Source organism: Vombatus ursinus, unplaced genomic scaffold, assembly GCF_900497805.2.
Source record: "Vombatus ursinus unplaced genomic scaffold, bare-nosed wombat genome assembly UNPS02014926.1, whole genome shotgun sequence".
In the NCBI taxonomy this organism is placed as follows: domain Eukaryota; kingdom Metazoa; phylum Chordata; class Mammalia; order Diprotodontia; family Vombatidae; genus Vombatus; species Vombatus ursinus.
This window is the reverse complement of record NW_020954704.1, coordinates 3,176,172-3,192,263: the sequence shown is the minus strand read 5'-3', so window position 1 is coordinate 3,192,263 and position 16,092 is coordinate 3,176,172. Positions and strand designations below refer to the sequence as shown.

Here is a 16,092-nt window from a genome sequence, read left to right as displayed (position 1 = left end):
CAATTCTAATTTTTAACAAATTGTTTTCTTTTTTTAGATTTTGTACCTCCTTTTCTATTTGGCCAATTCTACTTTTTAAGGAGTTCTTCTCTTCACTGAGTTCTTGTGCCTCAGTGAGGCATTCACTTCTCCTCAGTGAGTTTGTGTGTGTGTGTGTACATATTTATTTATTTATGTATTTATAAAATTTCTCTCTTTAAACCAGATCTAATGTAAGTATACTTCCCTCTAAAAATCCTTCTCTTATTTTCTCCCCCATCCCTGTCACCTTAGTTTCTTTGTGGATTTAGAAGACTTTTATACCCATACACACGCGCGCGCGCGCGCGCACACACACACACACACATACATACATACATATGTATTGTTCCCTCTTTAAGTCATTCCATATGAGAGTACGGTTCTAGAACTGACAGCCCTCCTCCCTGGTCTAATTCTTCTGTGTCAGTTCTTCCTCTCACACCTCATTTGTATAATTATTCTTTTTACCTTTTCCTAATCAGTTTTACTTTTTAGAATCACCTCATACTCAGGTTTACTCCAATCTTTCTTTTACACTACCCAATTATTAATAACAGTCTTAGACATACGTTTTACATTTCCTCATATAAAAAGTAAACTGTCCCTTTCAATTGGTCTTTGATGTGTGCCTTATATTTCTCTTGGATCTTTTATGTAAAATTTTCTATTAAGTTGAGGGTTTTTGGCAACAAAATCCTGAAAGTCTGGCAATTCCTTGAATGTTCATTATCCAGGTATGATATTTTTAGCTGTAATCCTAGTTCTTTTGCTCTTCGATATATATTATTTCAAGATACGCGGTCTTTTAGTGTTACTGCTGCGAGGTCTTGTGTGGTTCTAATTATGGCTCTGCCATATTTTGATTTTTTTTTCTTGTTTCTTAAAATATTTTCCCCTTGAGCTGGGGGTTTCAGAATTTGACTGTGATATTCCTGTAGGTTGTCCTTGGAGGATTTCTTTTAGGTTGTGATTGTTGGATTTTTTGTTTCTACTTTCCCCTCTTGTTCTAGCACTTCAGGACACCATAATTATTTCTTGTATTATTTTATCAAGATTTTTTTTTATCATAGATTTCAGGTAGTCAAATTATTCATATGTTTTCTCTTCTTGATCTGTTCTCCAGATCAGTTTTTCTTATGCAGTGTTTCACATTCTCTTCTTTTTTTTATTCTTGACATTTTGTTTTATTATTTCTTGATTTCTCATAATTTTGCTGGCTTTTCCTTGCACAATTCTAATTTTCAAGGAGTCATTTTCTTCCTTAAGATTCTAGATCTCCTTTTCCAGTTGGTTGACTTTTTTTTTTCGTAATCGTGTTTTTCTTGGATTATTTTTTCTTTTTTTTTTTAATTTTTCCTCTTTCTCATTTGATTTTTAAAGTCTTTCTTAATTTTCTATGAATTCTTTTTGGGCAGGTGACCATTTGAAATTACTCTTTCAGGTAAGAGAGACTTTTTTTGCTTCAGTATCCTCTGAAGATAAACCTCAGTCATCTCGGTTTCCATAGCAGCTCTTTGTAGTTCAGTTCTTTCTCCTTTGACTACTCTTTTTTTTTTAAATTTGTAGCAGCTTATTATTGTAATCACCTCTAGTCCTGAGGTGTGGGGGATGGTGCCACTGGCCTCAGATCCTCCTTCAGTTCTCTCCTCTGGCCTGGAGCTGAAACCAAGCACTCTATCCTCCTGTAAGTGTAGACAGTCAGTGGTGTCTCTGCCCCTTTGCTTCTGTACTCACAGGTTGTGTGTTGGTTCCTTCTTTGCCCAGGGCTGCATCTTGGCAGCACAGCTGAGCCTGTTAGCTCTTATCAGCAGAAATTCCCTCAGTCTTCCGTAACTCAGACACTGGCTTCCCCACACTGTCCAGGAGGTAAAAATTCCTGTGGCTGAGGCCAAGCCTACCTTCCAGCCCAGCTGTCCCCAGGGCTTGTCACTTGTTGTTTCAGTGGAAGTAGCTCACAGGTGTTCACACTTCACAGGAACCAAACCTTGGTCCTAAAATTTTTTGTCGGTTGTCCTAGTAGGACCACCGTTATGCCCTACCTATTGTTTATTTTTACTACTCTACGTTCACCCTGAGGTGCTATTTTGTCTTGTTTGGAGGGGAAATCTGGAGAACTTAGAATTTTCTGACCTACTCTACCATCTTTCCAGAGCCCTCTTGGTGTTTTTTATTCCTGTAATGCCAAGTGCAAAGCAGGAGCAATTGATAGATTTCCAATTATAGTGGTCTTAGTTTAATATATGAAACTTAATGTTCCTGTTATACTTCTGAGATATGTCTGTCTTATTTATTTTTTAAAATTCCAACAAACAATGAAATATTTATTATATAAGTATACATTTCATTAACTTTAATGTTTTTAAAATATATGGTATAGAGAACACCCTTCAGCATACTCACACATATGTATAGTATAGTAGAATGAACATTGAATTGGTGTCATTAGAATCTGTGTTTGTCATGCCTACATTACTTATTTATTATATCACAGTTGTTGAATCAGTTAACCTCTTTAAATGTTCTTGTTCATTTATACTAGAAATTTCATAATACCTACACTACCTACTTCATGGGCAGCTAGGTCATATAGTGAATAGAACACTAGGCTTGGAATCAAAAAGACTCATCTTTCTGAGTTCAAACCAGGCCTTAGACACTTACTTGCTGTGACCCTAGGCAAGTCACTCATCTCTCTTTGCCTCTCAGTTCCTTATCTCTAAAATGAGCTGGAGGAAAGAAATGGCAAAGCACTCTGGTATCTTTGCTAAGAAAACCCCAAATGAGGTCATGAAGAGTCAGATGTGACTGAAAAACAACACAATATTCAAATCCAGCCTCAGACACTTGACACTTACTAGCTGTGTGACCCCGGGCAAGTCACTTCACCCTGATTGCCTCACCAAAAAAAAAAAAAGAAAAAAAAAAAGACACAGTACCTTACTTTATAAAGTTATTGTGAGGATCAGATGAGGTTTTGTATATAAAACAAGTTATCATTATTATAAAACAAGTTATATAAAACAAATCATCATTATATCATGTGTGGTAGGCTTCCAGATTTGACTATTTTAATTATACTTGTTTTCAAAGCATATTTAATTGGATTAGTTGCAGTACACTTTTATTAATTGTCATATCTGTATTTGTTAGGTTTTTAAAAATGTGTACAGTATATGTGATTATAGGAAATAAACAAGATTAAGTCTCAGAGCTTCAGTTGGTCACAGTAATTCGAAATGAAAATAGTAAAACAATATTTTTAGAAGTACTCCTTTAAATGGAATCCTTAATTTGATTTTTAAAATGAAAAAAATTATATATATGATTAGAGGTAGAGGAGACCTTAAATAAAGTCTAATTCAGGAAGTTAGGTGGCACAATGGATAGAGTACTGGGCCTAAAGTCAGGAAGAATTTAGTTCAGATTTGGCCACAGCTACTTACTAGTTTTGTGAGTCTGGGTAAGTTACCTTTCTCAACTGTCAAAGGGGGATAATAATAGCAACCAACTTTCAGGGTTCTTGTAAGAGTCACATGAGATAATAATTGTAAAGGTCTTAGCGCTGTGACTGGCACATAGTAGATACATAATAAGTGCTTGTTTCCCACCCTTCTTTGTTGAAAAACAGAAGGCGCACAGGAATGTTGAACAATATGTCCAAAGTTAGTAGCAGAATAAGGACTTTTGATTTATAGTCTAATGTTCTTGTCTACCATACTCTTATATGGTTTGAAGCTGAAGGACATCTCATATGTGATTTTTGCACTGTAATTCTTGTAATCTGATTTTTATGATCATATTCTACATATTATGGATCATTTGTACGTGCCATTTAAATAAATTACCTCCTCTCTAATAAAAGTGAAGTCTTTAAATTAGAACATTTGTCAGCATTTCTAGTTCCTCAATTTGACTGTTCGTTACAGAATTACTGTAGGGACAATACTACTCCCAGAAAAGTTGTATACATACATTTGATGATACCATGCAGTGAGAGATTTAAAACAAAGAACTGGGAATAGAAATTCTCTGCTGAGCTGACAATTAATTTTCACTTTCTTATCCAGATTAACTGGTTTGACAGTATTAGTCTTAGTCAGTCTACGAATAGTAAGAAGTGAAAGCTTCACTGTAATGTCTAAAATGAAAAAAGAATGAAAGAAAATCTTTGACTCTTTTCTCCATAAGTTCAAATTAGCAATCAACGTGGGTTTTGTTTAAATTTGTTAATTTTCTGTCTCCCCCCAATCCCTTCTCTCTTTTTAGTGAGTGACAGCTGCTTTCGGAACCTTGCAGAAGACCGAAGTGGGATAAACCTCAAAGACCTGGTCCAAGATCCTTCTCTGTGAGTATTGGGATTTAATTGCTTAGTTTTTAAAAGTATAGTGATGTCATCCTTAGAATATCCATAATTCATGCTGATTTAGTCTAATGGAGGCTTTTCTTTATTGGCAGCCTTATATACATATAAAGATAGTATGTAAAGAAAAGTAAACAAGATTAAAAACTTGGAGAAGATTGGAGAAGAAGGGATGCTTGACTTGGCTAAAAATGTAACTTTCAAAAAACAAAACTAATGACTCTACATTGCCAGAAGTTAGAATTATTAGCAATATGCTATGTTTGGAAGGTGAAACTGAACTTGTTTACATTTCTTTTGAACATGTTTTATGTACTTTATGAAGTATCAACAGGCAAAAGGTTGTTTTTCATTTTGTTGTATACATTTTGTTGTTTATAATTTTACTTTAAATGGATTAATTCCATTCCTACTCATATATCACACATGTCACTTTAATATTTTCTTCCTATTCCTAGCTGAATGAGTTTCTGACAGGTTCACCTTTAACTGAGGTAGAGTTGGAGGGACTGGCAAGATGTTTTCTACATGTTCTCAAGGGAAATAAATCCTTAAAGTTGTCAAATCCAAGTAAACCTTGGAAAAGCAAATGAATTATGGCATGTTATCATCTTTAGCTTTCTTTAGAAATGTACATTTTAGGGATAGGAATGGAATCTGAACTTTCATTGTTATAGGGAACTCTAGGTTAAGGAAACTCACTCTATCAGGGGGACAGGGGAACTGGAAGATTGGGGTACAGTTTTGTAACTATTTTATAGTATTTTGTTATCTAAAGCACTGAAAGGTTCAGTGACTTGCCTAGTTTCATGCCTAAAAACCTTACTCTGAGAATGGGTCCTTAGGCTTTGTGAAACTACCAAAAGGTTCCATGACCCCAGAAAAGGTTGTGAACCGACTAGTAGTCTCTCTCCCACCTCCTTATCCTTAATAATTACTTGGACCAGGAATATCTTATAGTTATTTGCTGGGGGTGTGTGTGTGTGTGTGTGTGTGTGTGTGTGTGTGTGTGTGGTAAGTGTATCATTTTAAGGCGTTTTTTGGAATATAAGAAGGAAGCTATTTCTTGAAAACCTATTTCAACAAAATAAATTGTTACGCACTTCAGTTTCTAGTAAGGCACATACTTCTGTACGAGAGAAACATAAATACATATATATGTGTGTGTGTATATGTATATATTTGTGTATATATATATATATATATATAATCCCTGTGTTTAAAGATTATATTCACAGTGTACTTAAGTGATTGAGAAGTTGTGAGAAATTTCAGTGGAATATCAGAGTAATAATGAATTGTATTATTTTGAATGAATTTTATGCTTTTCTTTTTAACTTAATACCATATTCTTTGCACACTCTACCAGCAGATCCTTAATGTACCAACAAAGCTGATGAAATGTAGTCATCTCTCTAATATAAGAAAATTCTAAGTGAGAATCTCTACATTATAGATACGAAAAAAAGCAATTTATAGACACTGATTTCTTTTTTAAAACCACTATTCTTAAATTAACAATTTTTACTTTGGCTATAGTCTGCTTCTTAAAACAGATCATTGGACAGAAGCCTTCCATTTTTTATTTGCTCACTTGAGTTGGGAAAATGCCATCACCATTAAGGACCTTCAAGATTCATTATTGATTACAGATTTGAGATTAGTTTATTTAGGGGCAGATCTCTATAAATATAGTCATTCAGGGTGACCAGCACAGTTACCATGAAAAGGAATATCCTGTTTTCTGAGTGACAACCATTTTAAAGTTTCTTATAACCTATAACTGCTCGTGTGATTATTTCATCATTGAATGGTTTGCTCCTATTATAGCTGTGTAAATTTACTGAATAGTTGTCTTGGGTGTGAGGGAATCCTAGAAGATCTTTAAGCAGCTTTCTCTTTCCTGGTACAAGTGTTATATCAGTTTAGTGATTTTTAGAAACAGGGAAAGACTGCACCTACTCTCCTCTCCAGTTTCTCCTGTTGGGATCCTTCCCTTTCTTCAGAGCCCAGCCTAGGGGTGATCTTCTTCATGAAACCTCACCTGAGTCCTCCAAAAATTTCTCTTTTCCTAGCCGTCTCATAGCACTTGCTTTGTATATTTCCTCTGCAGTTAATACATTTCAGTTTCTATCATATGGTCCCTGGCTTATGTCCCTTATGTCCTTTGGACATTACTCCTGCACCTTCTGGCTCAATCCTGCCCTTCACTTTGAAAAGAGCAGTTGTGGGGAAAGAACCTTTGAGAGCCTCAAGTCAAACATGAAGCTGTTGGCCTGTGAGAGGTACATGGATTGCCAGAAGATCTAGACTGACCCGCGTGGCAACATAGTCGGAGCACCCCAACCAGAAAGCCACAACTTGGCTTATGGAAATGCTGATGCATGCAGCCTGATATTAATTAAGGTTTACAAACTTAATCAGGAGCAGCTTCTTTAAGAAAAGAAAGGTTTGATCCAGTACCTGTAGCTGCCTGATGTGTGAATTTGGGATTCAGATAAGCCTAAAGTAAATCAGGTGATCAGAGCAGCCTGCCAGGAACTAGAGGAAGACTTGCTTTCTTTTGGGAATCCCTGGAAGCTATTCTTGGTGCATTGAGTTTCAAAGAAGCCTCTCTGTCCAGGGGCCAGGGGGCTGTATGCTCTTTTAACCTCTTTGCTGAAGTAAGGTCAGTTTTCCTAGTTTAGGGTACCCTGCTGCCTCTGCTTCTGCTGCCCAGACCATGGGCCCCAAGGGGGAATTAGGATGTTTGATGTTAGTGATTTAAGCATATGCTCTTAATCATGGAATCCAGGATGGGAATAGGCTAAATTAAGGCCTGCTTTCTGGTGAATCCTGAATAAACCAGTGTTTAAAAGGGAGTGTTGCTCCTCAAACCTCAATGACGGTATTGTTTACTCCTGTGAGCTAATCTTGTCTTGGACAGTGCATACCCACTTTGCATGTCCTTCCTGAGTGTTTCTATTAGTAAAAATATTTTTTAAAAAAGCTGCTTTCATTCAGTCTGTCCAGATCCTGAATTTGCATTTGTACTCAGCATGTGCTTACCTTACAATCCCTCTGCCCCCAACCCCCGCCCAAATTGTAGGTCTTTTGGCAAAAGGTACTATGTCTTACTTCATCAGAATCCTCCATACCTTGTTCAGTACTTTTCACACACTATTTACTTAAATTTTTTTGGATGAATGAATAAAAGCAAACCATCCAAATATTACAATATTGAAAAAAAGAAAAATATTGGAAATATTCTTCTAACAAATGCCTTCTTATTTTAAAAAAAAAAATCATCTTAAATTATTTATGGAATGCTTCAGGCTGTTATCTTGGGAGTTATAAAATACAAACATGGGGTTTAAGAATGTAAATGTTTCAGGTAAAAAATACAATATGATGTCAATTGAATAAATAAAATGTAGTATGTTTTTGTACCTGGTAGTTGTTGCTGGGGGGCGGGGCTGAGGGAGGGAGAGAGAGTTGTCAAGAAACTGTTAACTTTTGGAGGATCTGGGGTTTCAAAAGAAAAAGAAAAGAATAGAATATTACATTAAGATCACATTTTCAAATGCTATGGTAGATATGTATTGTTTAAATAGCATAATGAAAAATATACCATGTACAGTCAGAAGACCTGGGTTTATTTCTGTCTTCAAGCACTTTAGCATGGAGTTGTTGGGGTATAACATCTTTGCAAACTATAGATAGCTATGTAGATAATGAGCTATTATATTGTTCATGTTGTTGCTATACTAAACCAAGGTTTGGTCTTTTGAATTTTCTGGAAAAATTAAAAAAAATTTAAATTTAAATTAATGCAGTCTTTTCTAATAGAGGAGAGAAAATAGGTCTTAAATCTTGGCCAAATTATTATTTTAATAATATCATCCCCCTGAGTATACCTGCATTTTAAAATTGTTTGTAATTATGTAATTATCCTGATCTAAATTGTGAATGTGACTGTGTTATTCTTATAGAAATTAACATTTGTTAGGGTGCAAAGGATTGTCAAAATATCACTGTATCTTTCAGTATATTGTGAAGTAATCTTTAGAGACTTTTGTTTGCATTTATAGAAAGCATGAAGTTCTTTGTTGATAGAAAAAAAGATCTTGTGTATCACCATAAAAATTCAAAACACAGGATGTTCCATAGTAATTTTGTAACCTTACTTTTTTTAGTTTCCCTCCTTCTGTTTGATTTCTCTTTGTAGCCTTACATTATGGCTGTGGCTACTATTGGAAATGACTGTAAAGGACTGCTTTTAGCAGAATATATTCTTTTTTTAAGTACTAGTGACTGCATGGAATCATAATACTTGGAAATATAATAGAGGAAAAGGTTTTGTTTAGAAATTTGCTGACAATAAATTAACCCAATATTTTCTGCATAATTGATTGATGTTGATATTTGAATGTAGCACTTGGCATTTAGAAGCAAAAGTCAATACTACAGAGAACAGTAGTATCTAAATATAAATCTCTGAGACATGCCATTATAAAATGTGCTCTCCTTCAGGAGCTTTGCTGCTTGTTATAGAGATTCTCTGTTTTGGTGGTACTGAAACATAATGTTATCATTTGTACTCTTTTCTTCTTGATTGAACAATGTTTTGGTGTCTTAGATCATAGCATTAAGTAAAAGGGAAAGGAAGGATGGCTAACTGGAAAACAATCATAGTCAAATTTAGCCTGCATTTATCTGTTGTATTAAGACAAGTTGCTATAGTGAACTGAATTTCTTGAAAGTGCCAGGCAGTAGAGAATAAACAATACTTCCCAAAATGTTTAAAGTTCATAGTATTCTGATGCAGCATCTTAAGAAGCTGCATATGTGATTAATGGTATATTTATTTCTAAATAAGTTATTTGCAAGAGTTAAATTTTATAATTCTCTTTCAAATTGAATTTTTTATTTTCTTCACCCTCCCACATTTTTTCCAAGAATTTTTTCTTCTTAAATATTTTTATGGTAATTTTTATTTATTTTTTTGTTTTCAACATTTACTTCCACAAGATTTTGAGTTCCAAATTTTCATCCCATCTCACCCATCCCCCACCCCAAGATGGCATGCATTCTGAATACCCCTTCCCCTAGTCTGCCTTCCCTTCTATCTCCACCCCCCCCTTCTCTTATCCCCTTCTTCAGTTTTCCTTCAGGGCAGGATGTATTTCTGTACCTCGTTTCCTGTATTTCTTATTTCCCAGTTGCTTATGAAAACATTTTTTTTAAACATGTGTTTTTAAAACTTTGGGTTCAAAATTTTCTCCCTTCTTCCCTCCCCACCCACCCTCATTGATAAAGCATTAACTAAATATAGGTTATATATGTGCAGTTATGCAAAACACTTCCATAGTATACATGCTGTGAAAAACTAACTCTATTTCCCTTAATCCTATCCCACCCCTCCATTTATTCTATTCTTTCTTTTGACTCTGTCCCTCCTCAGAAGTACTTGCTTCTGATTACCCCCTTTCCCAATCTGCCCTCCTCTCTATCATTCCCCTATTCTCTTGTCACCTTCCCCCTCCCCCCACCCCCGTTTTCCTGTAGGGTAAGACAGATTTCCATACCCAATTGAGTGTGTATGTTATTCCCTCCTTAAGTCAAATTCTATGAGAATAAGATTCACTCATTCCCTCTCACCTTCCCCCATTTCCCCTCCACTGTAAGAGCCTTTTCTTTTCTGTTTTTTTTTTTGTGAGAAAATTTACCCCGTTCTACCTCTCCCTTTCTTCTTCTCCTCGTATAATCCTCTCTCAGCCCTTAATTTTATGCTCCAGATATGACCCCTTCATTTTCAACTCACCCTCTGCCCTCTATCTATCTATCTATCTATCTATATCTATATATACATACATATAATTTTTTACCCTCCAACTACCCTAATACTGACAAAGGTCTCATGAGTTACAAATATCATCTTTCCATGCAGGAGTGTAAGCAGTTCAACCATAGTAAGTCTCTTATGATTTTCTCTTTCCTGTTTACCTCTTCATGTTCCACTCGAGTCTTGTATTTGCAAATCAAATTTTCTATTCAGCTCTGGTCTTTTCATCAAGAATGATTGAAAGTCCTCTATTTCACTGAATGATGATTCTTTCCCCTGCAGGATTATACTCAGTTTTGCTGGGTAGGTGATTCTTGGTTGTAATCCTATCTCCTTTGCCCTCCAGAATATTATATTCCATGCCCTACAGTCTCTTAATGTAGAAGCATCTAAATCTTGTGTTATCCTGATTGTGTTTCTACAATACTTGAATTGTTTCTTTCTGGCTGCTTGTAATATTTTCTCCTTGACCTGGGAACTCTGGAATTTGGCTACAATATTCCTAGGAGTTTTCCTTTGGGGATCTCTTTTAGGAGGAGATCAGTGGATTCTTTCAATTTCTATTTTTCCATCTGGTTCTAAAATATCACGGCAGTTTTCCTGGACAATTTCTTGAATCATGTCTAGGTTCTTTTTTTGATCATGGCTTTCAGATAGTCCAGTAATTTTTAAATTCTCTCTCCTGGATCTACTTTCCAGGTCAGTTGTTTTTCCAATGAGATATTTCACATTGTTTTCTAATTTTTCATTCTTTTGGATTTGTTTTACAATGTCTTGATTTCTCATAAAGTCACTAGCTTCTAATTGCTGTATTCCAATTTTTAAGGAAGTATTTTCTTCAGTAAGCTTTTGGACTTCTTTTTGCATTTGACCAGTTTTGCTTTTTAGGGCATTCTTCTCCTCATTGGCTTTCTGGACCTCTTTTGCCAGTTGGCGTTAGGCTATTTTTTAAGGTGTTATTTTCTTCAGTATTTTTTTTGGGTCTCCTTTAGCAAGCTGTTGACTTGTTTTTCATGATTTTCTTGCAAAACTCTCTGTTTTTCCTGTACTTCTCTTACTTGCTTCTCAATATCCCTTTTGAGCTCTTCCATGGCCTGAGACTGATTCATATTCTTCTTGGGGGCTTTGGATGTAGGAGCTTTGGCTTTGTTGTCTTCTTCTGGTTGTATGTTTTGATCTTCTTTGTCACCAAAGTAAGATAATATAGTCTGACTCTTGTTGCTCTACTTACTCATGATCCTGGCCAATTACTTGAATTTTAAACTCTTTGTTAAGGTAAAAGTCTGCTTCCAATGTGGAGGATGTACTGTCCCAAGCTTCGGGGGTTTGTATAGCTGTTTTCAGAGATATTTCTAGGGACCTGAAAATTTTCAGTTCTTCCAAGGTGATATTATAAGGGGCGAGGTGTTTCCTCTCCACTGCCACAACAAGCTTCACCACACCAGCATTCCTTCTTGCCCTAGGACCACCCCTCAGAACTGTGACCCAGATTCAAGAACGGGTAGAGCACGAGATTCCTGCCTCAGCTCTGGCAAAGAGATCCCTGCAATCCTCCCTCTGATCAACCACTTGATTCCCCCTCAGTCTGTGGGCGGGAAGCTCAGGAAACAGTCGGGGCCCCAGGTGCGGCTGAGACCTAGCTCCTTCTCTCACCAGGCACAGACTTTTCCCACTGACCTTCTAAGTTGTCTTTGGTGTTCATGGGTTGAGAAGTCTGGAAACCGCCACAGCTACCCACGATTCAGTCCTCTGAGGCCTGCTCCAGGTTCGCTGCAGCCTGCGCGCCCACACCGAACTGTGCTCCTCTCCCCGCCTGGCGTGATAGACCTTTCAGATCAATCATCCAGGCTGTCTTTGGCTGGAAATTTGTTTCGTTCTGTCTTTTTGTGGGTTCTGCTGCTTTAGAATTTGTTTAGAGCCATTTTTTATAGGTATTTGGAGGCATTTGGGGAGAGAGCTCAAGCAAGTCACTGCTTTCCCTGTGCCATCTTGGCTCCGCCCCCTCCTTAAATATTTTTTAAACAATGTAGGATTTCATTTTGATTTGCTAGTTTTAAAGCTTTACTAAATCTAGGATCTTGGTATTTGATATTGTGTTGGTATGTGCCGTAATATCAGTGAATATGAGAAAATTATATAATTATCAATCAGCAGTTTCTTTACTATTTGTCAAGGGGCTACAAGTCTGGTAGTCTGGACTGTGAGAGGAAAACTCTAGTGGTGCATGTAGTTTGGAGGTAATATTACTCTAAGAGGTCATCTTCTTCTCTATAAGCTGGAGATTTAAGATCTTATCTCTTCATGAGGTGAAGTAGTTATTACTTTTCTTCCTGAATTTATTTTTTAAAGATGTGTTCAACCAAACAAAAAAAGAAAAACTCCAGTTACAAAGGCAGCGCTGTATATGATGCAATGAAAGATTCTATAGAATTCAATTTAAGTACACACAGTTCCTACCTAGGATGTTCAACTCTATGATCACCCATCAGTCTATCAGTAAACATTTATTAAGTGCCTACCACGTACCAGGCATTGTGCTTAGTGCCAGACATATAAAGAACACATGAGCAACAAACATTAAAGAATTTGAGAGGGATGGGAGTTATATATTTTGAACAGGCTATATGATTCCATTGATAAGGAACTCATAGTGAGTATTCTCCTTGTAGCAGTTTGGCATTTATTCTTAGAGAGGTGAAGAAGGATTGAATATTAACAAAGTGAATTAATGTAGCTAACATGCATTTGAAGATTTACAAAAGAATTTACATACCTTATTCCACATGATGTTGAAGATAACCTTTTGAGGTAGATATTCTAGGTATTATCCCCATTTCATACATTGGGAAACTAAGGCTTAGAGAGATTAAGTGATCTGCTAATCATCATTTAGCAGTAAGTTTCAGAGAGTATTAGAACTTGGGGCTCTCTCGACTCCATATACAAGATTCTTTCTATTATAATGCCTCCTGTACAAATGAAAAAAAGGTATATGTTTTTAGAATCAAAGATCTAGACCTGGAAAGGACATCAGAAGCACCTAGTTCAACCCCTTCATTATTCAGATGAGGTAACTGAGGCACAGGGAGGTTAAATGACTTGCTCATGGTCTCACAAAGAGTAAATGTCAGAAGCAGAATTTGAACCCCTACCCTCTGACTCCAAAGCTACCACACTTTCTACATTACCACACTACTTTTCCATTGGCTTTCAACTCTAAGCTTCTGGAGGTTGCCTCAACAACTTGGTTTGACAAGAATCTGTTAGGGGCAGCTAGGTGGTACAGTGGATAGAGCAGTGGTCCTGGAGTCTGGAGGACCTGAGTTCAAATCCAGCTTCATATACATGACACTTACTAGCACTGGACAAGTGACTTAACCTTGATTGCCTCACCAAATATGTGTATGTGTGTGTATGTGTGTGTGTGTGTATATATATATATATATATATATATCTCAAAAGCTCTAATTCACTATTGATTAGAGAAATGCAAATCAAAACAACTCTGAGGAACCACCTCACACCTATCAGATTGACTAACATGACAGAAAAGGAAAGTGATAAATGTTGGAGAAGTGTGGGAAAATTGGAACACTAACTCATTTTGGTGGAGTTGTGAAATGATCCAACCATTTTGGAGAGCAATTTGGAACTATGCCCAAAGGGCTATAAGAATGTGCATACCCTTTGACCCAGCAATACCACTTCTAGGACAGTATCCCAAAGAGATCATAAAAATTGGAAAGGGACCCAAATGTACAAAAATATTTATAGCAGCTCTTTTTGTGGTGGCAAAGAATTGTAAATTGAGGGGATGCCCATCAATTGAGGAGTGGCTGAACAAGTTGTGGTGTATGAATATAGTGGAATACTGTTGTGCTATGACGAGCAAGAGGACTTCAGAAAAACCTAGAAAGATTTGTATGGACTGATGCTGAGTGAAGTGAGCAGAACCAAGGGAATGTTGTACACAGTAGCAGCCATGTTGTGCAATGACTAACTTTGATAGGCTTAGCTCTTCTCAGTAATGCAAGGATCTAAGATGTCCCCAAAAGTCCCGAGTTGGAAAATGCTGTCTACATCCAGAGAAAAGAACTATGGAGTCTGAATGCAGATCGAAGCATACTATTTGCTCTTTTTTGTTCTTCTCTTTTGTTTTGTTTCTTCTTTCTTGTGGTTCCTCCTATTGGTTCTAATTCTTCTTTACAACATAACTCATATGAAAATATGTTTAATAGGAATGTATATGTAGAGCCTATATCAGATGGTATGCTGTCTTGGGGAGGGAGGGGAAGAAAATTTCAAACTTAAAAGCTTATGGAGGGGCAGCCAGGTGGCGCAGTAGATAAAGCACCAACCCTGGAGTCAAGAGGACCTGAGTTCAATTCTGACCTCAGACCAAACACCTGACACTTACTAGCTATGTGACCCTGGGCAAGTCACTTAACCCCAGTTGCCGTTAAAAAGAAAAAGCTTATGGAAGTGATTGTTGAAAACTAAAAATAAACAAATTAATTAATTTTTTAAAAAATCTATTAAGTGCTTGCTATATTTAAGTACTGTAGCAGGCTTGGGGAATACCAAGACAAAACCAAAACAAATAGCCCACATTGGGGAGCTTACATTCTACTGAAGTATAGGATGTTGGGGGTTTATCAGTATGTACTGAGTTTTTGGTTTGTTTTTGGCAGGGGTATGGGGATAGAAAGAGCACAACTAGGTTGAGTTGGTTATATAGGAAGTAGTAAACTGCGCTGAAACTTGAAGGAATTCCAAGAGAGAGAAGTGATTGGGAGACAGTTATAGGCATAGAGGACAATATATGCAAAAGCAAAGAGAAGAGAGTTGAAATGTCATGTATTAGGAACAAGAGCAAGTTGAACAGGTTGACTACATTGCAAAGTACTTGAAGGGGATTGTGTTGTTATTTTGGAAAGGTTGGCTGATAAGATTGTAAAGGGAGAAAGTTTAGGGCTGCTTATATGTAGATTTTGGAGTTTTCTGTACAGAGATCATTAAACCCATGAGAGCTACTGAGGTCATCTAGTTAAAAAGAGAGAGAAGAGGGTCCAGGGAAGATGACAGGGATGATAGTCCATCAAAGGAAACTAAGGAAGAGTCAAATACAGCTTCAATGTTGTGACAAAATGGTTGGTGTTACTCTCAATACGAGAAAAGAAATCAAGAAGAGGGGTACATTTGAAGGGTAAATGAGTTCTGTTTCAGAAATGATGAGTCTTCTGAAGCAGAACTCAATCTTCTCTAAATGAATCTTCTCTTGATACCTAAACTGGTATCATTAGACAGCTAGTGATGTGACTAGAGCTCCAAAAAGAGGTGCGGTTTGAATATTAAGATTTGGGCATCATCCTCATAAAGATGATAGTTGAACCCATGGGGAGCTGATGAGATAACCTAAAGATATTGTAGAGATGCCAGGAGGGAGCCCTGGGGGCAAGGAGGAGCACATCCACATTTAGGGAGTAGTACATGGATGGATATTGATCCTCAATGGAGCATGAGTTGGAGTAGTCTGATAGGAATAGCATAAATAGCATTGTCACAAAATCCAAGAGAGAAAAGAGTATGAATAGGAAAGTCACTGTGGTCAACAGTGCCAAGTGGTCAAATGCCAAGAAGGACAATGAGTAAAAAATCTAAAACACAGAGTAAGTATTGGGGATTTGTGTGAAATAAGTCTGGAATGGAAGTTGGCAGAGTACAGGTAGCAGCCCAGCTGAACTTTCCCAACATTCCTCTACAAACCACATTAAAATAACTCCTAAAATCAAATTTTAAGTGACAGAGCCAACAAAAGGCCAAGGTGAGACATTTTTCCAACGTAAGATAAAATAGGAGGTTAGCAGGAGAGGTCTGTGACCTTGGG

General features: G+C 36.8%; 1 protein-coding gene across 2 annotated transcripts in view; it reads left to right on the top strand.

The window, feature by feature from the left end:
- Positions 1–16,092, top strand: part of GPHN (gephyrin) — a 757,059-nt gene that overhangs the window by 207,281 nt on the left and 533,686 nt on the right. For both annotated transcript variants that reach the window (XM_027843732.1, XM_027843731.1), the window contains exon 2: positions 4,288–4,366. In XM_027843732.1, coding sequence (XP_027699533.1) covers positions 4,288–4,366 — 79 coding nt within the window. The remainder of the gene's footprint in view (positions 1–4,287; positions 4,367–16,092) is intronic.